The sequence below is a fragment of the Neophocaena asiaeorientalis genome, unplaced genomic scaffold, assembly GCF_003031525.2.
Source record: "Neophocaena asiaeorientalis asiaeorientalis breed wild unplaced genomic scaffold, Neophocaena_asiaeorientalis_V1.1 scaffold190, whole genome shotgun sequence".
In the NCBI taxonomy this organism is placed as follows: domain Eukaryota; kingdom Metazoa; phylum Chordata; class Mammalia; order Artiodactyla; family Phocoenidae; genus Neophocaena; species Neophocaena asiaeorientalis.
The window spans coordinates 6,807,812-6,832,232 of record NW_020175017.1 but is presented as its reverse complement, the minus strand read 5'-3'; the positions used below and the strand labels follow the sequence as shown (position 1 = coordinate 6,832,232).

The following is a 24,421-nucleotide window of genomic DNA, read 5'->3' as shown; positions in this document are numbered from 1 at the left end:
TTTACAACCTAAAATTTACGAACCACTAGTATAAATGCTGAATAAATAAAACTTGAAGAAAATATTGTGGCAGGGTTTATCAGATGGGTTTTTACCTTTTTCTTTGAGTAAATGTTTGGTTTTTCTCTCACCTTTGTGTTGGAAGATTTGTATTGGATGAAGGACATCACTGTTCTTTCTACCCTAACACCAAGCAGAAGGTTTCTCCAGGAGCTCTGTTATGGCTCCATGTATCAGCATGGATTTGCCTTGCAAACACTGGGGCTAGGGGTATCTGGACCTTGGTGTATCCCAGGCTGACAGCCACAGCTCCCAGGTGGGCTAGGGGATCATCTCTTTTACACCTAAGTCCACCTCCCTGGTGTAAACCCATTTCCATGCTCAGCTGTGTGACAGCACCCTCCCTACAAGTGAAGAGAAACGTTTGTGTCTTTACTCAGCGTCCTTTCATTTCCTAACTGTGCCCCAAACTGCCCATACCATATAGAATTAGGTAGAAATGGGATTTTCAGTAAATTATTTTCGGTTGAAGATGGGTGTTTTTGCTGGACACACAGAGCATCATTGTCTAGAGTCCCCAGAGTAAGGTTTGCTCTGGGTAAGCAGTTCCCACAAAAGTGTACAAATATCCCCTGAGTTCAACTGTTCCGTGGGAAGTTCACTGAGGAGAGGGGGTGAAGAAAACTGTGAAGCTGGGAAAAAGGAAGGAGAAGGATTAAGACCTCAGATTATGGATGTAAACAGACCTGAGTCCTGCTTCTGCTCTTTCCCAGAATCGTAGTATAACTGGGAAAGACATCCAACCGCTCAGCGCAGTTCCCTCCCAGTGATGTGTGGGTAATAATAGCTTCTCCCTCATGTCTGGTTGTGAGGCTCAAATGAGACAACATTTATAAAATCCTCAGTACATCTCCTGGCATACAACCCTCAAAAAATGTCAGCTTTTATAATTTTTTAAAATAAACTATTTCTGCTTGATAACCTGAACGGCAAATAGGCATCCAGGAAAGAGGCCAGGGTTGATTAGAGTTTATCTTTAACCAGACAAGGGGACAAAGTGAGAAATCCCATGATGTCACCCATACTGCACACAACTTTTTTGCCATAGGAGGAGGGGGACTGTTGGAATCTGGTCATTTCTCAAGGAATGAGGCACTACAGAAGCACAATGGACGTTCTGTGTGTGTACCTGAAAGGTTTTGGACTCTATGTTTGGAACTCTTTGCCATCATAATGATGGATCAATGACCAGAATCCTCTTGGTAAAAGTTATTCACTCGAGATATTTATTGAATACTCACAATGCGTAAGGCACTAGAATTGGTTCAGACTGGATCCTACTCCCAAGATGCCTACAGTTAAGCAGGGGTGATGAAATGTATATAAACAACCGAGAGGTAGAAAGACAAATTGCTTTCATAGTTCAGAAGAGGGAGAGATTCCTTCTCAGTAGGACAGCAGAGAAAGCTTCATGGAGGAGAGAGCATTCGACCTAGGCCTTGAACGAGGAAAAGCAATTGGACAACCAGATTCGGGAGTGAGGAGATCCCCAAAGAGAAGGCCCACCCCCAGTAAAAGCGGGATGTAGGAGAACAGATATGGAAAACGGGGAGTCATCTAGTTTGAGTGAACTACAATGAGGCCCTCTTTGTTGAAGTTTCTCAAGGAAACTAGGAGTTTACTTGGGAGTTTCCTTGGGAAACAGGAAAAGAAAGTTTCTTTCTTAATGTAGACAATTAAAACAGGAAGCATCCCCTACATAGGTATTCTACTCAGTTTTTGAAAGAGAAAGGTTATTTCTTGGTAAATATTCCAGGTGAAAATATTGTCATTAGATTTTTATGGCAATGATATAAAACCTCCAATGATGCAGAGACTAACAGTTCAACATACAACAGATTTTCACTATTTGTGCCATCCTTTTTTTTTCTTTCTTTTTTAAATTAACTATAAAGACCCCTGTTTACCTCTCAGGATGTGGTGAAGATTTGTTAGTTGATCACAATGACAGGAAATAGCTTATGAAAAGAATTATCCAGCAGTGCGCTCAACGGTCCCCCAGATCTGGCTCTTGCTTTAACAGTGTTTGGACAAAACAGACCTAGGTGCGCCCCTTGCTCCAGACTCTGACCACCCTCCAACGTTTTTTCCAGTTGCAACCTTCGGAATCAGCCATCAGCTATCCTAGGCCACCAGGACCAGACAACACTGTTTTTTGAGTTTAGCTCCTTATTACTGATCAACCATAAGCTCCCAGATCATCAGAATTATTCCACCGATGTGGAGGCGAAAGTCAACCACCCGGTTAAGATGCACCTGTGGGGCCTCCCACACCTACCTCTCTCTGGGCATCTATTTCCACCTCCACGATGTGGCCCTGGAGGGCGTGGGCCATTGCTTCCACGAATTGGCCAAGGAGAAGCGCAAGGGCGCCAAGCGTCTCTTGAAAATGCAAAACCAGGGCTGCGGAGGTGCAGAAGCCACCTCAAGAAGAGTGGGGCAAAACCCAGGACGCTGTGGAAGCCGGCATTCTCAGGGAGAAGAACCTGAACCCGCCCCTTTTGGATCTGCCTGCCCTGGGTTCTGTCCACGCAGAGCCCCAACTCTATGACTTCCTGGAGAGCCGCTTCCTAGAAGAGCAGGTGAAACTCATCAAGAAGATGAGCGACCACGTGATAAACCTCTGCAGGCTGGCTGGTGCCCAGGCGGGGCTGGGCGAGTATCTCTCCGAAAGGCTCACCCTCAAGCACGACTAGGAGCCTGTGAAGCCTAGCCGCCTTTGAGGAGCCCCTCTGGTGTCAGGGCTTCTGCCTGAAGCCCCGCTCTGCAGCCACCAGGCAGTTTTTTAACCACCCTGGGGCCCTCTCCCAAGTCTTGGAGCAAATGAAAACAATTAAGCTTTTTGCAGAAAAAAAAAGAAAAATTATCCAGGTGATCCCCATGACCAGAGCATTTTTAATAAGTTAATATGAAAACGCAGTTGACATTTCTCTCTCTCTGTTCTAACATACCAGTATCTTTACTTATACAGTTATTTATACAACACTTGCCTGTACCACACAAAGATAGGAATGAAATCTTACCCTTAGTCTACCGCATTCTCCTTCTTTGGAAAGTCTCAGGAGGAGCATTTCAGGAAGGAATAATTAGAAAAATGTTATAACTCACATTCTTGGGTTTACTATGAATCATTTCAAATGGTAAAACTCTAATGGTGACTTCCTATTTGTTCCATCGGTTAAAAAAAAATCGTGAGGAGCTAAAATAGGACAGAAATCATGTACAATTCTTTCTGGGCAGTGGCTATGCAGTTAAAGTTCTTAGGCATGAGCATTGGGCAAAGGCAGTAATACCCAACACCCTCCCTGGGGCTTGTTGTGGGGGAGTGTAGCAAACAAGCCTTGTTTGCAGAGTGACAGAGGACTGCTATCTGCTTGCTATGCGCGAACATCATTTACCCAGATTAGACTAACAGTAACGAATTGGGGCTGTTTCCAACTCTGCAGTGTCACAGGCTGGATCTAACAGATGAGCTGTGTCATTTGCTAATGAGCTGCCTTCATTAGCGCGTTTGGCAGAGGAATTTTGGGTGTCACTCGATGGTCTGAATAAAAAGTTGCATGCGCTTAGGTCTTAGGTAAAAAAAATAATTAGGATAGACTGTTCTTTCATTTCGCTAAAAAATAATCCTAAAACATAATTTTAAAGACTAAAAAAAGTTCTTGAGCTAGAAAAGTTGCCTAGGAAAAAATAAAATGCTTGCAACAAGATATTATGTAGAATACGTATAATTAGAGTATGCCAGTAAAATGTGTGAAGGATGGTAATGAGAAGAAAGGACTTAAAATTGTGGGAAGAGAACATGTAAGAGACCTGCTAAAGTAGTTACCTCTGGTCAGAGAACTTTGTATGGTGGTCAGTGGGTGAAAGGAAATTTCTTCTTTGACTGTTTGAATAGTTAGCCTTTAAACGACTATATATTACCTTACATTTTTTTTAAAAAATAACTTTCGACATGTTAATCAAGCATTCTTAGCATCTGTAGTGTCTGCTTTATTATTATTCACTCTGAGCTTACCGCAAATCAATTTTTTCACGTTGTTGGATTACAAATAAGCGAAAAAATAAATACATAAAACTCCATGCGAAAGCAGTTGGGATGGGGAGGGCTGAGGGAGGTTAAAACAAAGCACTTCATTGCTCTGACATTTACTCATTCTTTTCTTATATTCTACATTCTAAACCTCATAGAATCTCTCTGCAGACTTCATAATTTCAGTTTTACCCAACTCATCCACCTTATAATTATGAATATATGGACATAATTAACTGAATCACTTTGAGAGAAGAAAAAAAATACCCTAGTTAAGGCTAATTGGATGAATCATGAATGCCTGGAAGAATGCATTTCAATAAGGTGAAAAACTTTGGATAAAAATTTAATGAAGTTTCCAATTGCATTTGACCACAGAGAACATTGATAAACATTCATTCCATGCAGATTATTAAATTGTATTGATTTAGAAACTCAAAGTCGCAACAACGCCACTGCCTCCAGAGGAGACCTGATTGCACTTATATGTCACATTCATAAAAAACATGATGCACTAATTGGGAGTCTCCCGCCATCTGCACACTGCTTCCAGGCGCACATGAAATGATCAATGGGAAAGCAGGGTCAGTCCAGGCAGACTGTGAGTGAAATTAAAATAATAAAATGTCTAAACATTTAACTGCAAATAGGAAATCTTTATACCCACCCACACCCTATTCTGTAGCATAAAGCTAAGGCACAATTATTCATATACCTCAAGTAATTTGCAGGCTCCATACAAAATCTCACTTAAAATAAGAAATTGCTATTTCTGCACATTTATTCTACCAAATGCCAGCTAATTGCTGCAATGGCCATTATAAAGAATAATTTTCGCTTAGTGAAAAAAAAAAAAGGAATGAAGAGAACATTTTCTGGTTTTGTTCCACTGCGAAGGCTCTATTCAGTGAATACTGAATGCACAGCGTTTCACTGCTACATTTACTATGCTGAGAGGTCAAGTATTACACAGCATCTTGTATTACGCTTTGCATGCTAAGTATTTCACTTCACAAATTGACCCTCCGGTGTACTTACTACATAATGCTTTAAAAACCCAGCTAAAACGCAGGACAATTAGCAATACTTTCACTCCCAGTTAACAATGGGAACACCAATGTAGGTGATTGCATTTACAGTGTAGCTTTCTTCACAAAACATTTTTGACACATTAAGGTACTTTGGAATTGTGCAGTACCAGTCCTCTCTTGTGAATGGCTTTCCAGCATTTGCAGAGAGGAACAGTTACTGTATGTTAACGCTTAATTGAAAAGAATTCAGCCACGGCCTATGAAGCACCAATTAGGGTGATATTATATCATAAAAAGCTGTAATATCCATTTTCAGACTTGTGCATCAGCCAATACAAAGTAGGACACAATTAAAAAGGTATACAGTTTAAACTCTTGAAACTGTTAAATTTAATTAGGAGTTCAGTATGGGGGGAAAAAAGTGGGGGCATGGTACAGAGAAAAGGAAGTTTGATGCAGAGCTGGAGGACCCAAACACGCTAGACACACAGGAGGACCACGGAAGATGGTCTTTCCTATTTAAAACACCTTTCGTTTGTAAGTAGAAAGTCTTTGCTTTGCCCCAGCGACCAGTTTCTGAGGTCCGATGAATATTCATGCTGGTCATCAGGAAGTGCTGCTTTCCAGTAATTCTGGTGTCTGCCGATGCCTGCGAGGGAGAGAGGCAAAACCCGCTCTGGGCCAGGGAAGTGGAAACACGGTATTGATGGTCTCTTGCCCACACAGATCAAATACAATTAAAAGGGAGTTAACCGCATTGCTTTGCACGAAGAAAGTCACAGATAATTGTGAAATAAAACGGACATGGCCAGATTGGTATAAGTGTCTTGGCAGGCTTGGCTCCAAATGTAATGTTTAAATACAGGAACCTGCATGAAATCCCACTTTGAGGTGACAGCCGGCAGGTAATTATCAGTAAAACAACATTATCAAAGTTCTCGTGCATAGCATGTTTGACTGACTGGAGTGCTTCTCCTTACAAATCCCACTAATATCCATTTCAATCTGCTTTAATATGTTCACAAGCTGGGGCTTATTCTGAATTCCACTGGGTAAATGAGGACAGCACACTGAATTTGCATCCTATACATATTTCTTTCATTTATAGAGGGTTTCCAGAGTAATTTTTAAAGGAAACTGCTAACATCCGGAATCCAAAAAAATTCCTCCCCTGTAACAAGAATGAAAATAGAAAGCAGCTCACTTATCTATTTATTCCATTTGAAGCTATACAACAGGTCTATGGAAATGGTCTTTATTATGTCTGAAAAAGAAAAAAGTTATTTTAATAATTTATCAGTGATAATGCAATTTTCTAAGGTTTCAAGGTGTTGAAATGAAAAGTTAATTTATTATTTTTTTAAGTTTGTGTTTGAAAAAATACAAGTGAAAAAGTCCTCATCTCTGATTTGAGAAGGTCTCTCTTCAATCCACGAAGTTACTCCAGGCCTTTTTAAAGTTCCACCTCTTTCCCGTCCAACAAATAAGCAGACCTGAAGTGACATTTTATTGATGAGATAAGTTTGGGATGATCTAAAACTAGATATTCCATGTTCTCTTCTTTCTCAACCAGCTCTTCATGACCTTTAAAAAATCAGCAAACAGAAAAGAGGTGTCTCATTAGAAATCCAAGGATACCTCCCCCTCCCAAACCCACTGTCAGTCCCAGATAATTCAGAAGACACAGTATTGGATACTAGGGCAATATCTGGTACTCACCTTGGTTTCTAATGCTTTGAATTAAATTAAGACATTAATAAATAGTGATAGGTGTTGTGGAAGTCTGCAGTAAGGTGACATTAAATTGTACAAGCTAGTTTTGCTTTATTGGTTGTACATGTAACAAGAGACATATTTTTACTAGAAGATACTGCCTTTGAAAGCTGGGTCAGTCAGCAGATTCTAAGGTAGTACTAGTATGAAGATGTTTTCTCTTTTAATGAAAATGGAACCAAAATGATGAATGTGATTAACATAAGAGGAGTTTTAAGGGATATGATAATGCTCAAGCAATTGCATAGCAATTATACACTGAACAATCTAGATTCTAGACCTTTCTATCCAACCCATCTTCTGTGTTAGACCCCCCTTCCTAAGTGAACAAGACTGGGAGGTTCAGTTTGTATGTTTTACTGACAATTCAGTAGTTTGTTGTATTAAGATTCTTCTGAGATGACAAGAGATTTTACAAATGTTTTTCCTAAGTTAATTTCTGACTAATGGTATTTCTGAAATTCTCACCCTCTGAGGGGGCTGAAAGAATTAATCATCCCATGTGGTCTGGAACTGATTTGATGATGAAGATTGCTGCTGAGGTATTGAAGGTCTATTTTTATCTTTTTCTTCAGGAAGAGAAATGTCTCTTCCTCCACTAATCAGTTCTATCAAAAAGATACCAAATGGTTTAGGCATCTGTACCTCACTTTTCCTTTCATTGTAGTGTTATATCTTCTTTGTACCCAGAGTTCACTCTGCCCTACTGCTCAAGAAATAATCAAATTTTCATTCACTATAAATACCCATCGATACTATAGAAGTAGTAGAAGAAGTAGAACTATACCAGTTAACTTGGACACATCTTCCTGAGGCATTTCCCAGTGAAAGGGGTATATAATATGATCTATTTTTCAAAAAACATGGCCCCCAAAACCCATTCATGGGAATTTATATATATTATTGTGTACCTATATATGCTTACACAGGATTATATGAACATAGATTAAAAATATGCAAAGATAGAAGCTAGTTTGGTAACAAGTATTGTGCTACAGGTAGGGGTAGAAGGAAAAGAGATGAGGAGGGAGGAAGTTTGCAAAAGGAGACTCAAGGAAGCTGCTGAACCTGGTTGCAGCCTAGAAATTTTAGTAATAATACAGGAGTCTTGCTGTAGCTACTAAGTGACTGCTTTTCTTTAATTGCAGACTTTGTTACCTCTGCAGACCATTTTCAGCCTCTTGTCAACCATATTGGAAACAGAGATACCTTAAAACAGTTATTTTTTTTAATTGTTAAAAAACTATTTTCAAAAATTTGAAGCTTCCATTCTTAAGTGCAGATTTTTAGGTGTCTCTCAAGGTTGCCTAACATTTCAAAGTAGTGGAGATGCCAGAAAAGAAACTCATAGATTTCTGATTTCCATCACTTAGCCCTTATTATTGGCCTAAACTTCCACAGCCCAAGTGGTGAGATGGAGAGAACACATGACTGAGACTAGTGTCAGCTCCTCAAGCACAGCTTAGTGACCTGAGGCCACTTTCTCTCCCTACAGCCTGGTGTTCCCATGTATTCTCTAATATATGACCTCGGAAAAGCATATTCTTGTACTTAATAGCACTTCTAAAAATTTGTAGTTATATTCTTACATGTTTGATTATTTGTTTAATTGACTGTGTCCTCCACTAAAACAATCTCTATACAGATAGGACAATATATATTACCCCAACACCCAGCATAGTAGCTGACACATTTCATAAAAATTTACTGAGTTAATTGTTGAGTGAACACATAAAATGAGGAAAGTGATCTCAAGGTATCCCCCCGACTTTTATAGTGTATGATCCTCTAAATGCAAGAGACTTTGATTTTTAAAATTAGGCCATAACTCTGTCATTCTGTCCAAACATCACCTAGTAGATTAAGTGCCTAAGTGAGCTTGGCTGTGTCCTGCATAGTTGCTCTGAAAAAAAAAAGAAAATATTAGACCTATTCACCATAGACCCAATCTCTGTCGGGGTCTGCAAGATGCCATTTCATCCACAGCTTTGCATCTTAGCAGAACTACAATTCATACAAGATAGATATTTGTTGTGTGTCCTAAAAAATCTTCAGCCTCCCTTGCTATTTTGTTTCTGGATCTTAAAATCCTAACAGTAATCAAAGAAATACTAGAAGGAAGGAATTCATAGAAGGAAGAGCACTTAGAATTGTCTAGTTTGGTGATTTTCAAACTACATTTTAGCAGTGAGACCCTATCTTTCAAAAAGAAATTGTCTACAGAAACTCAGTATTGCTATGTGTTAATTTATATCTATGTAAATAGACATAAATTTTGGAATGAAGGAAGAGAGAGAGAGAGAGAAAGAAAGAGAGAGAGAGAAAGGAAGGAAGGAAGGGAAAAAAATGCTCTGTCCAGGCTGAAGTGAGAGAGGGAACTGCAGAGCCCTCCCCTGCAGCTTTGCCTCCACCTTCACGTTTGGGCTGCTGTTCGACGACCCTCTCTGCCCTCTCCACCTGCCCTGCTGGTCCATAATGACCCTTAGATACCATTAAGACCAGACATTACAAATAGTTTGAAAGTCACCAGTTTGAACGAACATCTCCTTTTAACAAATAAGGAAACTAAGACTTGATGACCAAGTCACATTCCTCTTTAGTGTTCCAGATCCTTCCTTCTAAAAGTAAACCCATTTTTTTGTTTGTTAGTAGATTCCTCTGTATGGTTTTCTCCAGGATAATTTTATATGACTCCAGATCATCATTGCTCAGCATATTCTTCCTTTACTTAAACCACCATAATTTAACTCATATAATTTTTAGTTCAATGAAACAATTTTTGAAAATACAAAAACCTCATACGCACTGCTTTCCTGTTACAAAAATATAAAATTTGTTTTAAAATAAAAAATAATATTGACCATTATAATCACAAGTCTAAATTTGTCTCATGTTTATTATGAAGATACAGAGGAGAATTAAAAGAATTAACATTGTCAAATGAAACAAAGATCCCCTTATCCAAATGGAGAGGATGTAGATATGGTTCCTTAACATAAAGCAAAAGCAATGTCTACCAAAGCACAGACGTGAAGTTATTGATCTGGAATTGGCACAATGACAAACTACTCTCAAATATTCCCCTTCCCAATTTAGGTGTCTCTCTTGAACTGATTGAAAGCTGTTTGATAAGTATACTTTTTTCAAGATGGTGTGCTCAGTTGGGGGTCTTTTTATTAAACTGAAATTCCATCGTTAGCTTCGACTAGCACCAGCTGCTGTATAAATTCTGTACTGATGTAGACCTCCACTGGTATTCCAAATATTGCAGGTGAATCTCTGATTCCAAAATCCTCAGTCATGCAGTATGAATAATTAACATCTGATAAATGCGGAATAGAAAGAGCTCTCATTAGAAGACACAGTAGTAGGTTCATAATCCCATCTCAGCTCCTCCGAACACTGAACCAAACAGGACTTTAGGTGTGGCATTTCAACATCTCTCCACTTCCTAATATTTCCCTATGCCTGATCAGAAATTAGGACACAAGATGATATGTTTTAATTTTGCAGCAAAGTTAAAGACAGAATCCAAGATTTAGAACGGTCTAACTAATGTTTACTTGAGCATTCTAATTGCAGACAAATTCCCAAGGATTTGGGGCTCATACCAGCCATAATTGTTCACCCTTCTAAATAGTTTACAATTCATCATTACTTTAACACAAAAGAGAAACTTTTGTATTCATGAATCTAATATTATATCTATGAGATATATGGTAATTACACAGCACAAAAGAGTTTTAGGAAAGTTCCTTGTAATGTTGAATTTTTTAAAATATCTACTTTATATACCAGGTGTGCCTAGTAAGACTTTTCCTAAAAATAGTTGGTATGTCCAGGAGATAAGTTTTAGGTCATGATAAACTTGAATCCATGAAATAATAAAATATATTAAAATGAAACATGCCATCACAGTACAGTGGCTGAGAGCAGAATGTTCTGGAGTTCAATTTCTGAGCCTCAGTTTCCTCATCAATAAAATGGGAATAATATTAATATCAGCCTCACGGGGTTACTTCAAGCACTGAGAGAGTACATGCATGGTAGTCAGCGTAGCACAGTATATTCATGATTATGTAATTCATGCACAGGAAACATAATTAGTAAAATAAAGTTGAAAAAAGTTTGGATCTAATATGGATGGACAGAGGACTTACAAACAAAATAATTTTAAGTACCAATCCATAATTTGTGGGTTTTTTTGATGTCTAATTTCTTTTTTCTTTTTACTGAAATATACTTCATTTACAATATTAGTTTCAGATGTACTGCATAGTGATTCAGTATTTTTATAGATTATACTCTATTAAAAGTTATTACAAGATAATAGCTATAATTCCCTGTGCTGTACAATATATCCTTGTTGCTATAATTTGTGTTTTACTAGCTGATCATTCTTAGAGCAAACAGTAAAATAAATTGCATTACTATTATTCACCAAACACCTGCCATAACTTGTAACTCCCCCTCAGCGGATGAATATTTGGTGATAATTACCTCTTAGTTAGTCAGTGGTAAGGATGACTGCATACCCAGATAATCAAAAAACTTATTTTCAGACCATAAGTTCATATTAGCATGAAGCCAACATGGGGTGGGGGGAGGAAAGCTTTTTTTTTTTTTTTTTTTTTTTTTTGCGGTACACGGGCCTCTCACTGTTGTGGCCTCTCCCGTTGCGGAGCACAGGCTCCGGATGCGCAGGCTCAGCGGCCATGGCTCACGGGCCCAGCCGCTCCGCGGCATGTGGGATCTTCCCAGACCGGGGCACGAACCCGTATACCCTGCATCTGCAGGCGGACTCTCAACCACTGCGCCACCACGGAAGCCCAGGAAAGCTTTTTAAAGTTCTTTCTAATTTACTTCTACTATGCTCGTAGCTGAAACACAATAAAAACAGATTAGACTCAGGAAGAACAAGAAAACTAGGTAAAGGGATCAGTTGCTTCACAGGAAGAGCATGTACCCAAGAATGAAGTCAGTGCCTTTCTTTTAGTGAATCTTCTTCCTAACAACACCTTGGCTTCTGACAACCTCCTTCGTTGTGACTAGCAGGCAGGCACCATTCCTGGACTTGGTACAGAAGCAGCGGACAGGTAGGGATTTTGTCCACATGTGTCACCAGATCTCTTCAGGAGTAACTTATAGCATGTCTCTTGTCATGGCCAGGAATGGACGGACCAACACAATTAAAGGAATAATAATAAGCACTCACTAAATGTTTTTTGTTGCTATTAGTGTTATTTTTATCTTCGGTGGGAATGAGGCAGACAAGGGAGGATTTGTTCCTAGAATCTAGTATGGGCTCTCTCTCGTGTCAGGGAGGGCGGCACTCAGAGGACACCTGCAGCAGAGGGGGGTAAGAGGAGGCCCAGACCCATGAGCACAGTACCTGAAGCTGATGATGACAGACAGGCAGCAGATGGTGTCTGGGAGGGCTGACAGCCACGGTCGGGGCCTGTGCTTTCCAAACACAACGCCAGGCTGACAGGAGAACCGGTAAGCTCTTCAAACCAGTGCCACCCGTCACCCCTGCTAATAAAGGGCAGGAGTAGTCTGGGACCTGAGGCTGGGAGACAGAAAGGTGACATGGGAAAGGTAGGTCAAGAGAGAAAGGGGAGAGGAAGTTAAAGGTCAAGCAGGTGGTGGTTACAGTACATTTCTGACAGCAGCCACTTGGTGTTATGCACTGGAAGAGAGAAGTAGGTTACAACAGAGACTTTTAGAGGGAATGGCAGGCTACACATGTGGTCCAGGTGAGCGCTGGGTGTCCCAGCCAGTCCCCACTGATCTCTTCCCCCTAAGTCTATGTAATCAACGTCTTTTGGTCCTGATCCTTTAAATGTGATGGCCCTAGGCACACTTGGAGGTCCCTCCACGATGTAGTTTTAACAGTTTCTGTCTGATTCTGGTGAATCTTAAGAACGCCTGCCTGCATGGGTATTTCTCGCTTAGACTGTAAACTTTTAGAATGTAGGGATCAAATCTATACAATCCCCTCTGAACAGTGTGTAACACTATAGACAAATAGATGATTAATATTTTTAAGATGAAAGAAGATGATGCTACTAACAAAATATAAAAGATGAATGAGATTCATAAAGCCCCCTTTTTCTGGTGATAATATCAACAGGACTTGAAAAGATAGTCCTTTTCAAGTACTAAAAAGATAGTCCCGTGAGAAAACAGCAGTATCACTTCCAATCCTTAATATGAAACTAGCTTTCTATTCCCCTTAAAATGTTCGCTGTTGTAATCCCACTTCTAGAAGCCTAGTGTAGAGAAATAGTCAGCAATATGAACAAAGATTTGTTTGTAAACACACGAGCACCTAGATGCTAACTATAGAAAAATGGCCAAGTGAAGCTTGGTACATCTGTAAGATGGGAATATCTAGCAGTCATCAAAAATCATAGTTAGTAATAATAGAAAAATGCTCACATTAAAATAGCAAGTGAAAAGAGTACATACAGTATGTTTTCAACTGTGTTTTTCTAAAGCATAGAAATATTGGAGAGAAATACACCAAAATGCTAAAAAAAGAAAAGAAAAGAAAAGAAAAAGTAGAGAATTCCCTGGCAGTCCAGTAGTTAGGACATGGCACTATCACTGCCGGGACCTGGCTTCAATCTCTGGTTGGGGAACTAAGATCCCACAAGCCACCTGGCGCAGCCAAAAAAAAAAAAGTAGGAGACTGAGAGGAGAGGAGGTGACAGCAGAGGAATGGCTTGAAGGCAAGCAGTGAGGAAACAGATACTAGGTAAAGGGAAACTAAATTTTTTAACACCTACTCTGTGCTGATCCAGCTTTAGAGTCACATGTCTTGCCACTCAATGGACATCCCACAGCTTCTTTGAACCTCAAATTCAATATGTTCAAAGATGTACTCATCTTCCCCCCAAACTACTCTAGTTTCATGTGCTCTATGTTGGTAAGCGGCACCACCACCAAAGCCAGAAACATCTGAACCAGGTCTTTCCTCTCTCCCTCACCCCCAAAGCACTCTCCCTTCCCCCCTATAGCACTACATTCAGTTGAGATGCTACCATCGCTCACCTGTATCCCCATCCCTCTGCTGCCTCACCACCATCTCTAATCTATCCTTTGGAATGCAGTCCAAGGAATCTTTCTAATATGCAAGTCTAGTTATGTCAGTCCTCCTTAAGACTTTTCCATGGATTTCTACTGTCCCTAAAATAAGGTCTAAACTCCTTAATGTGGCTTGCAAGATCCTCTTCAAGCTTCATTTTCAACACGTCCCCTTCTGCACACCACAGCCCAGCCATACTTCCTGCTCTTTCTCTACTGTAGGTGCTCTCTTTTCTCTCTGGGTGTTTGCAGTGCTTGAAACACCATCTCCTAGCTTTCTGGTTAGATCATTCCAAACCTTTAGATCTCAGCTTATAAACACTTCCCCAAGTTCAGGTTAACATCCTTCTTACGGGCATCCATGTATTGTAAATGCTCTCAGAACTGACCTCCACGTAACCAACTCACTAGATACACATCATTTCCCCTGTAAAACATAGTGACTATAGCCCTGGCCTCACCACTGATCAAACATGGTAAACTACTCTCTAGTACACCCATCTAATTCCGCTGCCACTAGTTGAATTGAATTGTATGCCTAACAAGAGCCAGATGTGTTTGTTCCAAACTTATACCTGTTTTATTTGTTGTTATATTATTCAACAAAATATTATGTAAATTCATAAAATATGAGTACAGAAGAAAAGTTGTTTTTCTATGAAAAATAATGTAGAAAGACACAAATGTGAGATGCTAAAAACTGCTGTCACTTTATATGTGCATGTAAAAGCTGTAAATGAGAAAAATCATAAATCTAAACAGACTCTCAGATAGGTTTTCAGGTATTTAAGTTCTTTTTTTATTTTATATTGGAGTATAGTTGATTAACAATTGTTGTCAGGTATTTAAGTTCTTGTCCCAATTTAAAGAAACTAAAACTGGAAATCAAAATATATACGTTATGGGAGTAGTTTATGCCAGGAAGATGACCTGGGACTTCAGTTATTGGACAGATACCTAAAGAAGAGTCCTTAGCCCTATTTCAAAAGGTTGGCAAAAATCAGGTACATTTATGTGCTTTTTAAAAATTGAGGTGAGATTCACAAAACGTACAATTAACCATTTTAAAGTGTCAGTGACACTTAGTGCATTCACAATGTTGTACAACCACCACCTCTCTCTCGTTTCAAAACTTTCTCATCACCCCAGAAAAACCCTGTACCCTTTCAGTAATCACTCCCTGATCCCCCTCTCCTGTCCCCTGGCAACCTCTAATCTGCTTAAGTTGAAATAGAACATTTAATGCATGTAGATAATATTTTTTATAATTCTCTACTTTACTGATTTGTTGGATTCATCTATTAACTATTGATCCAACTCAAGGTGGACAAATGTGCTTTCCTTACAGTTCTGTATTATTATTTATTTAGCTGCCTGTCCCCACTCCCCAGGCACTGAGTGCTTGGCAGGCAGTATCCACGTTTGAGCTGTTCTCCATGGGTCTGCAGCACCTGACACAATGTCTGGCACAATACGTACTCCAGATGTGTGGGGCTAATTCACATTACCAAGAAGTTAATTAATTTGTCCAAGAACATATAGCTGGTACATGGTGAGTCACAATTTAAGCCTAAGTCTCTCACAGAGCACCAAGCAGAAAATGGGGCCTGTTTGGGAGGTGAATTTAGACAGCAATCATGCTAGAGTTGATACTGAGGAGGGCTTACCATGTGCCCAGTGTTGTTCTAAACCCTTTCCAAGTATTACATTGTCTAATTCTCCAACAACCCTACAAGATAAATAGTACCATTAGCCCAGAAATTCTGCAGTGGGAGACAGAGAGGCCTAAGCCCAATCCAAGAATCACAGAAAACTAGAGGAAGCTTTTGAGTACAGGAGTAGTTTAGTCAAATGCTAGCAAAGGACCATCATTTTATCACTTTAGTAACAAGTTTTAGGACTGGTTTTAGGGAAGAAGAAGTTAGGTAAGATGGCTGAGATGGAGCCTTCTCTAGAGTTTTCCCTCATACACACATATACACTCACACACACACACACATACATGCACGGGTCTTGGGTTGTGTCTCACATGTGCTTGGTTAAATAATTCTTGTGGAAGATGCCACTTTTATGCTTTTTGCTCTGTTGAGTACCACTGCATCTTGCAGGTACAGTCACATCTACTGTACACTGGAGCATAGAATTAGGGATGATTGTCTCCTTTTTGCTTATCCATAGTCTCTAGTTTTCTGTAACACATATATATTGGTCATGTAGTTAAAAATGAAGTAAAATTAAGCAAGGATAAATATTCTTCAATCAGAGTTGGTACCCAGTGCCCTGATGGCTCAGTCCTCCTGAAATGTTCACCCTTCTTGAGCATAGGATGGAAGTGCTAAAAGGGAACCAGGGGACCTCTGGTCCCATCTGTTCTTTTGCTCTCCCTGCTTTATCTCTCAGCAGATGGATACACTCAACACCTCATGAAAGATTCCTCTGTGCATCAAAGACTCCAACCTGTAACGTTAAATAGTAATAAAAATAACAACAACAATAATGCGTCTGAGGCTTGTACAAAATAAATAGGTTGGTTGTTGAATGAGTATTGACACAAAATAGAAGGCTTTAAACAAAATGTTTCTTAGACTGTCGCTCTATTATTCATTTTTCAATGTGATGCCACATAAATAAATTATACTCTAAAAATCCCACTTGTCACCATATACAAAAATAAACTAAAAATGGATTAAATACCTAAATGTAAGACCTGAAACCATAAAGCTCCTAGAAGAGAACATAAGTGGAACACTCTTTGACATAAATTGTAGCAATATTTTTTTGGCTGTGTCTCCTCAGTCAAGGGACAGAAAAGCAAAAATAAACAAATGGGACCTAATTAAACCTAAAAGCTTTTGCACAGCAAAGGGAATCATTGACAGAACAAAAAGACCGCCTACAGAATGGGAGAAAACATTTGTAAATGATACGACTAACAAGGGGTTAATATAAAAAATACATATACGGCTCATAGAACTCAGTGTTAAAAAAAAAAATTTAAAAATGGGCAGAAGACATGAATAAACATTTTTCAGGTTTTTTCATTTTTTGAAACATTTTTCATTTTTCTTGAAACATTTTTCATTTTTCAAGAAGACACACAGATGGCCAATAGGCACATGAAAAGATGCTCAACATTGCTAATTATTAGAGAAATGCAGATCAGAACAAAAATATCACCTAACACCTGTAAGAATGGCTATCATCAAAAAATCTACAGATAACAAATGTTAGAGAGGATGTGAAGAAAAGGGAACCCTCCTACACTGTTGGTGGGGATATAAATTGGTGCAGCTACTACGGAAAACAGTATGGAGGCTCCTCAAAAAACAAAAAAGAGCTACCATATGATCCAGCAATTCTACTCCTGGGTATATATCTGGAAAAAATGAAAACTCTAATTTGAAAAGATACATGCACCCCAATATTCATAGTAGCACTATTTACAATAGCCAAGATATAGAAGCAACCCAAATTCTCATCAACAGATGAATGGATAAAGAAGACGTGGTATATGTACTTGCAATAGACTATTACTCTGCCGTTAAAAAAAAAATGAAATTCTGCCATTTGCAACAACATGGATGGACCTAGAGAATATTATGCTTTGTGAAATAAGTTAGATAGAGAAACACAAATACTGTTTGATATCACATATATGTGGAATCTAAAAAATAATACAAATGAATGTATATGCAAAACAGAAACAGACACACAGATATAGGAAACAAGCTAATGTTTACCAAAGAGGAGAGGGAAGGGGGAGGGACAAATTAGAGGTATGGGATTAAGATATACACACTAGTATGTATAAAATAGATAAGCAACAAGGATATATTGTATAGCACAGGGGATTACACCTATTATCTTGTAATAACTTTTAATGGAGTATAATTTTAAAATACTGAATCGCTGTGCTATACATCTGTGCTATACATCTGAAACTAACATATATTTTAAATCAACTATACTTCAATTTTTTAAAATCCCATTTTTAGACACAAAAGATTTTAGTAAGCTTTCTTCTAAAAGCACATGGAGTTGGGTTTGTTTTTTTTTTTTCTTTCCCAAACCATATAAGAACAATACGCTTGTGCATATAAATCCTGTGAACCGAGTAGGTATTAACATTTTTAGGGTCTCTTTAATAAATGACTTCCTGTAATGTCTCTTTATGTCTTGGCCGTCATCTTCATCATCATCATCACTACAAACATCTAGACTGGACTTGAAGTTTACAAATCATTGCTATACACAGTATCTCTCTCCATAGTTCACCATCTCTCCTTCCATTCATCGGTTTATTTAATTGCTCCCCTGCCCCCTGCCCCGACCCATATCATTTAATCTCTCAGTTGGTCTCAGATCAGTCCTGTGGTAAAGAATCTGTAAAATCCTGGTGACTTGGGAACAATGATTATGGTCATTTCATCTCTCCACTATCCCCATTTTTATTGAGAAGGAAACTGAGGTTCATGGAGGCTGAAGGACTTGCTTAGGATCTCACAGCTGGTTCAGGTACAGAGCCAGGCCTCAATCTCAAATCTGACAGCTCTACATCTGTTGTTCTTTATTCTACCACACTGCTGTTCATCTCCTTAGTTGCTGGATTTTAATAGTGGTGGAATTTGGCTTGACCTAGAAATTTTAAAATTAAGCCTTTGAGTAGCTACCTTTACCACAACCCCTAGAAACCAACCCAGGTGTACAAACTTAGTCTGAAAGGAACCCTCCTATCTTACTCCATATCTGCCCACCCTTTTAAATCTAGCACTAAACCTTAAGGACTTGCCTTTGAAAAATCAAAATTGGCAGAGAGAGAGAGAAAAGAAAGTAGGTTTTAGTGTTTTCTCTGTATTACAGTTGGTGGGAAGGCAACGATGTCTCTCTCCAATCACTAATGTTTAAAAAATTCTTTGAAAATATGCAGTATGAACAAAGTGTTCTATAAGGAAGATGCAAGGTTAGGCAATAGAGGGTGAGGGCAGTACACAATAAGAGAACCAAGACTATGGTGCTAGATTGAAGTTCTGCATTTGGGGGTTTCAAACCTGTGAGGCATCTTGCCTCAGAGAGTAAGCACATCAGAACTACAGCATATGTCTGCCTAAGTATGTTGCATGCAATGTTTGGGACATATTTATACTAAAAATTATTCATTGTTTACCTGAAATTAAATGTAACTGGGCATCTTGTATTTATCTAGCCACGCTACCCAGGCGCTGATCCCTAGGGCAGCCTTGGGCCAGGTGCAGAGAATGCTTGTTTGGAGACATTCCTGATAAGCCAAGAGCTAGAGCTGAGGTGATATGAGACATCTGAATTAAGTCCGTGGTTGTATATATACAACTATTTTGTGTGTTTCATCGTCCTCTTGGGCCCTTTGTCTTTGATTGGAAGTCTCTGCAAACTGTGCCTGAATAGCATGGCGTTAATCACAAACCTCCTGAAGTATTTTCGTATTGTGTGTAATAAATGCCCGTATACTTAGGGTTTCAAGTAAGAAATACTCACCACAATATTTAGTGAAAATTACAAAGGGAGTGCAAATTAAGCATCGTTTTGTTAAAGTGTATATTGTAAGTCTTATTTAATTTCCCCATGTTCTTGCACGTGTGTTTGTATAACTGTCGTGTCAAGACTTTCACTGATAAAGTATTTCAATTAGCTGTTAAAAGAAATACATGTACAGAGTTACAACTGATGTACATTTGGGCTAAATACCTATAATCAAAGTTGTTTCTCACCTGAGTCCCTCTTACTGATGCTATGTAACAAGTAGCCCTGATTGCTGGCAATAGCTGCTTCACGTGTTCACATTTGTGTGGGAATCGCATAAAAATGGTGAGTCACTAGTACTTTGAAAAAGAACCTGATGCTAGGTTTAGGCTGAATACGTTATTATGGTCACCTTATCATATCTGGAAGCCTTGTTCCCAAGTCACCAGGATTATTCAGATCCTTTACCACAGGACTGATTTGAGACCAGCTGAGAGACTAAATGATATGGGTCGGGGCAGGGGGCGGGGGAGCGATTAAATAAACCGGTGAATGGAAGGTGCTGAGTCACCTACCTTCATGCTCACCCGCCTCCATGTTTCCAGCCTTGCCACTAGCTCCCTGGGTAACCAGGGCTTATCACCTGGGTCTAGTCTTATGGACAAAAATGGCTAACATGAGCTGAAAAGGTAGGAGCACAGCAGCTGTAGCAGCTGTAGTAGCAGCTGTAGTAGCAGCTGTAGTAGTAGTAATAGTGAGGAGATTCAGTGCAGAAACGTACAAGGAAGTAAAATCCCCCTCACCCACCAGCAGTCTTTTCTGTCCCTGTGTGGTTTGTGTGATGCTTATATCACTCTTCAACAATCTCCTAACACTGTCTTTTATTATTATGAAATTATCATCAACATTTTTTTTCTCACAAGCTATTTATTCTCTACCTCCTTTTTTCATAACCTCATAATCTCAGTTCATGGAAGTGACCAAAGAATTCTCAAGATCTAATTCTATCCGATTATTTTTTCCCCAAATCACCTTAACGTGGTGTTCTGGGAAATTTAGGGAACACATCCTTGTCAAAGAAAAGTAGCATTTCTGCATAAGGCCTTTATTTAAAAGTTAAAGAAGAACATTTCCACATTGCTCAATTTCATGACTTAAGCAGGTCAACTCAAGATATGGGCAAATCATGCCTTTCCTACAAAGCCATCACGGGAAACCTGAGGTGGCCACTCTGAACCGCCTGGCCTATAGGACGTTTAAAGAATGAAATCTACTCCATGTCTTACATAGGTCCTGTTTATAAGAAATTTCACCTCTGAGAACTTTGCCGAGAACCTTCCTCCTAGCTCTGCTGAAAATAATTTCAGTAAGATAGTGGGGCTAAGAATATGGTATGAAAAACTCAGTGGTCTCTAAAAAGGCTTCTTTCTCTTGTTCAGTCTCCTTGTTCAGTCCCATGTAATGATCTTTATCCCAAATCAATGCAGCTAAGCACTCCTAAATACCTCAGAGAATACAGAGCTTTGAGAGGGGGGAGTTTTATCTTACAGTGTAAATTTACTTAATAGAATTTTTGAATAGACAATACATTCACATTGTTTAAAAACTAAAATGACATAAAAAGGCATGCATTGAGAAGCTGTGCTTCACCCCCTTTTCCCATCCACCCCACTAATCCCTGATGCTTCCTAGAGGTGAGCACTTGCATTTGTTTCTTTTGGGGTCTTACAACGTTTTTATGCATATACAAGCAAACATTAATTTTCCTATGTTTCCTATCTCATTTTCCTATATTTCATATACAAAAGGCAACATATGCTATACATGTTCTGCAGCTTGCTTCTTTCATAGAGAAATATATCCTGGAGATCACTTCCTATCAATACATAGAGAGCGTTTATTAAAACCACGTAAAGTGTCCTTGTCGACAGACACTCAAAATGTTCCTTAACATCACAAACAACACTGCAGTGAACAATTGGTCTACGTGTCCTTTTGTACATATACAGATATATCTGTAGGATACATTTCCAGAAGTGGGACTTCATAGAACTTTTATTAAATACCTCAGTCTTAACACTTATCAAAGAGTAGCCTGTACTTTAGTTTGTGCTGTCTCTTCACTATTTTATGAGCTTCTGGAAGGCATGAACTCTGTTTCATTCATCTTTGCATCCACAGCCCCTACATAGCACCTAGCATGTTAATGCTGAATACAAACTAAACTTCCTTGTGTGACTATAACCTTGAGAAGATTAAAGTAACCCTCAACTTAAAAGGCTGAAATCTAGGGTGGAAATTAAGAGGCACTTCCAAGTTTCTATTTAAGGTTAAAAATGGGACTCATAAGATACCAGGCCAAATGAAAATATTGAATAAGGAGCAGAAGTTTCAAGGATGAGGATGTCTCTTCAAATCCGGTGACTGGGACATGTCATGTAAATGTTCTGGGTTTTCTGAACACAGAGAAGCTGAATAGTAAAATGGAGAGGAAGCCTGGAGGACTCCTACCTGATGAAGATCAGCCACGAGTGACTGAGAACAGCACTTCCTTAGAAGCCTGGCCCAAGTTGGGAAAAAAAGGTTAACCACACACCTGGATAAGAATCTGAGCAGATAGGGCTTCCCTGGTGGCGCAGTGGTTGCGATTCCACCTGCCGGTGCAGGGAACACGGGTTCGTGCCCCGGTCCGGGAAGATCCCACATGCCGTGGAGCGGCTGGGCCCGTGAGCCGTGGCCGCTGAGCCTGCGCGTCCGGAGCCTGTGCTCCGCAAAGGGAGGGGCCACAGCAGTGAGAGGCCCGCGTACCGCAAAAAAATAATAATAATAATTTTTAAAATAAAATAAAATAAAATATATGAGTGGGAGTTCCCTAGTGGTCCAGTGGTTAGGAATCAGTGCTTTCACTCCTGGGGCCGGGTTCAATCCCTGGTCGCGGAACCAAGATCCCACAAGATGCCAGCTTGGCCAAAAAAAATTTATATATATATATATATGGGGTTGAGGGGGCTAGCGGAAAAGAAAAGAAGTTTTTTTTAACTTTATATCCTGTTTGTATTGCTTTTATAATTAAAAAGTTCAGTCACAGCCAATCTATTATTTCTTAGGTTTCTATGGTATATAGATTATATGGGGTTTAGTGATTATTTTTGACATTTTGGTTATAGTGAATAACCGCAACTTTAAAGATCCTCCAGAAGAGTTCGTTATGGCTGAGGGAAGAGCTATGGTTGATCGTGTGGATCACAAACCCTACTGCAACTTTATGGACGTACACTCAAAACCCACCTCATGCAGAGAGGTTAATAACATTTCCTGTGATTACAAAAATCCGTGTGTTGAGCCTTCAGACTGTTGATGAGGTTATCGATAATTTTAATATCACTCTCGACCACCCCCAAACTTACACTTGACACTTACCTGCACACATCTTTCAAGGAATGCATTTTAGTTTTTATATTGTATTTGCAGCAAGATTTCCCGTGAAGTAGACTTTAAAAATTATGAAAAAAATTTTATCACATTTTACAAGATCAGGGAGAAGTGAAGAAGAAAGGATGCTCCCATATTACCCAAGTGTCCTGTTGCTAAAGAATACATTGCTCAGGGCAGACTTAAACTAAGTGGTAGATTCTGATTTTAGGTTTTCGAATCCTGATCAGCAGAGCCACTCAGTCAGTTACTGTGTCTGATCCTGAAGAAAGAAAACTTGAGACAAGAAGCAAGAAAAAGAGAAAATGTCAAAGCAAGAAAAAAAAATCGGCAATACAATTGGCAGTAGACCCAAGAATAGGTTCCCTTGAGGCAAGGCTTTAATCAAGAAGTTTGAAAGTAGCAAAATTTCATTTGGAACATTAATTTCAGAGTCACCTACCTTTTCCAAGATTTCCTGTTGCTAAAACGATGATATCTTTGGTTACTAATCTAACCAAGTTTTCCAGTGTCAAAAGTTTTAGCAATGCCTTTCTCTCTGCAACACAGAAAAAAAAAAAGTTGTGGGGTGTACAACATTAATTTTAATGCCTTCTATGATTCCTCTTCTCTCTGGAATACTATTTTGTGTTTGCAAATGTAGAGAAACCTACATTCTCTTGGTACTAAGACTGTAGGTCTATACTAGAAGCTAATAGACAAACATACCAAGCAAATAGATAATTCATCTTGCTGTAATTATAACCGGGTCTTGTTTATGGAAGTAATCCAAGCCTGAAATTCGTAAACAATCTTAAGAGATCTTCAGAACCAAAGCATACTTTTGAGGTTAGCCCCAAAACTTTCGAGAACTTCCATTTTACGACTGAATGCTAAAGCACAATAACCGTTGAGATAAGGAAAAGAGAGGTCAAAAGATCAGCAATTGAGGAAGAAATAACAGAAATTAAGAGAAAAATAAAGAAAGCAGTAAATGTATGAATAATCGTACCTTTATTTGCCTAATTCACTTATTACCAAGCAATTAATCCTCAATTACAAAAATGAGTGTAACTGTTTAAGAAATGTTTGCTTCCACAAAGTAAATAGGTTCTAAGCATGTTTGGTAATTTTAAATATATGTTGTTGTATTTTGTGGTTTTAAGGCACTGGCCTCCAATACTTAGATCCAGGAACCTAGAAATGAATTATCTTGTCAACTAATATTAAGTCCAAATGCACATTGCCCCAATTTTTGAAATGATATGGGTAAAAGTATATTTTTGAGCTCAGTTAGCCAGATAACTTCCACATAAATATCTAACCAAAGTCCACAGAGTTGGGACTACCTCTCCAAATTCGTTTTGGTATACAGTGTTTTCTCCTTTGAACCACTAATCACGTTTATTATGTGCAGTTTCTATAATACAAGTCTATTTGCCCCAAAGTCTTAGCATCATAGAACCCTCTCATCAGAATATTGGTTAGATTCCCTAGTGTGAATCACTTATCCAGTTGCTTGCCTGAT

The 24,421-nt window shown here is 39.0% G+C and overlaps 1 protein-coding gene and 1 pseudogene across 1 annotated transcript; one reads left to right on the top strand and one right to left on the bottom strand.

The window, feature by feature from the left end:
- Nucleotides 1-1,471: 1,471 nt before the first annotated feature.
- On the top strand, nt 1,472-2,756 carry LOC112411159 (ferritin light chain pseudogene; annotated as a pseudogene).
- Nucleotides 2,757-10,092: 7,336 nt separating this feature from the next.
- LOC112411158 (uncharacterized) lies at nt 10,093-23,772 on the bottom strand. The gene is given in 6 exon segments (XM_024762077.1): nt 10,093-10,181; nt 10,184-10,219; nt 11,761-11,777; nt 23,103-23,190; nt 23,357-23,452; nt 23,736-23,772. Coding segments are annotated over 6 exon segments (363 nt in total).
- Nucleotides 23,773-24,421: the final 649 nt, after the last annotated feature.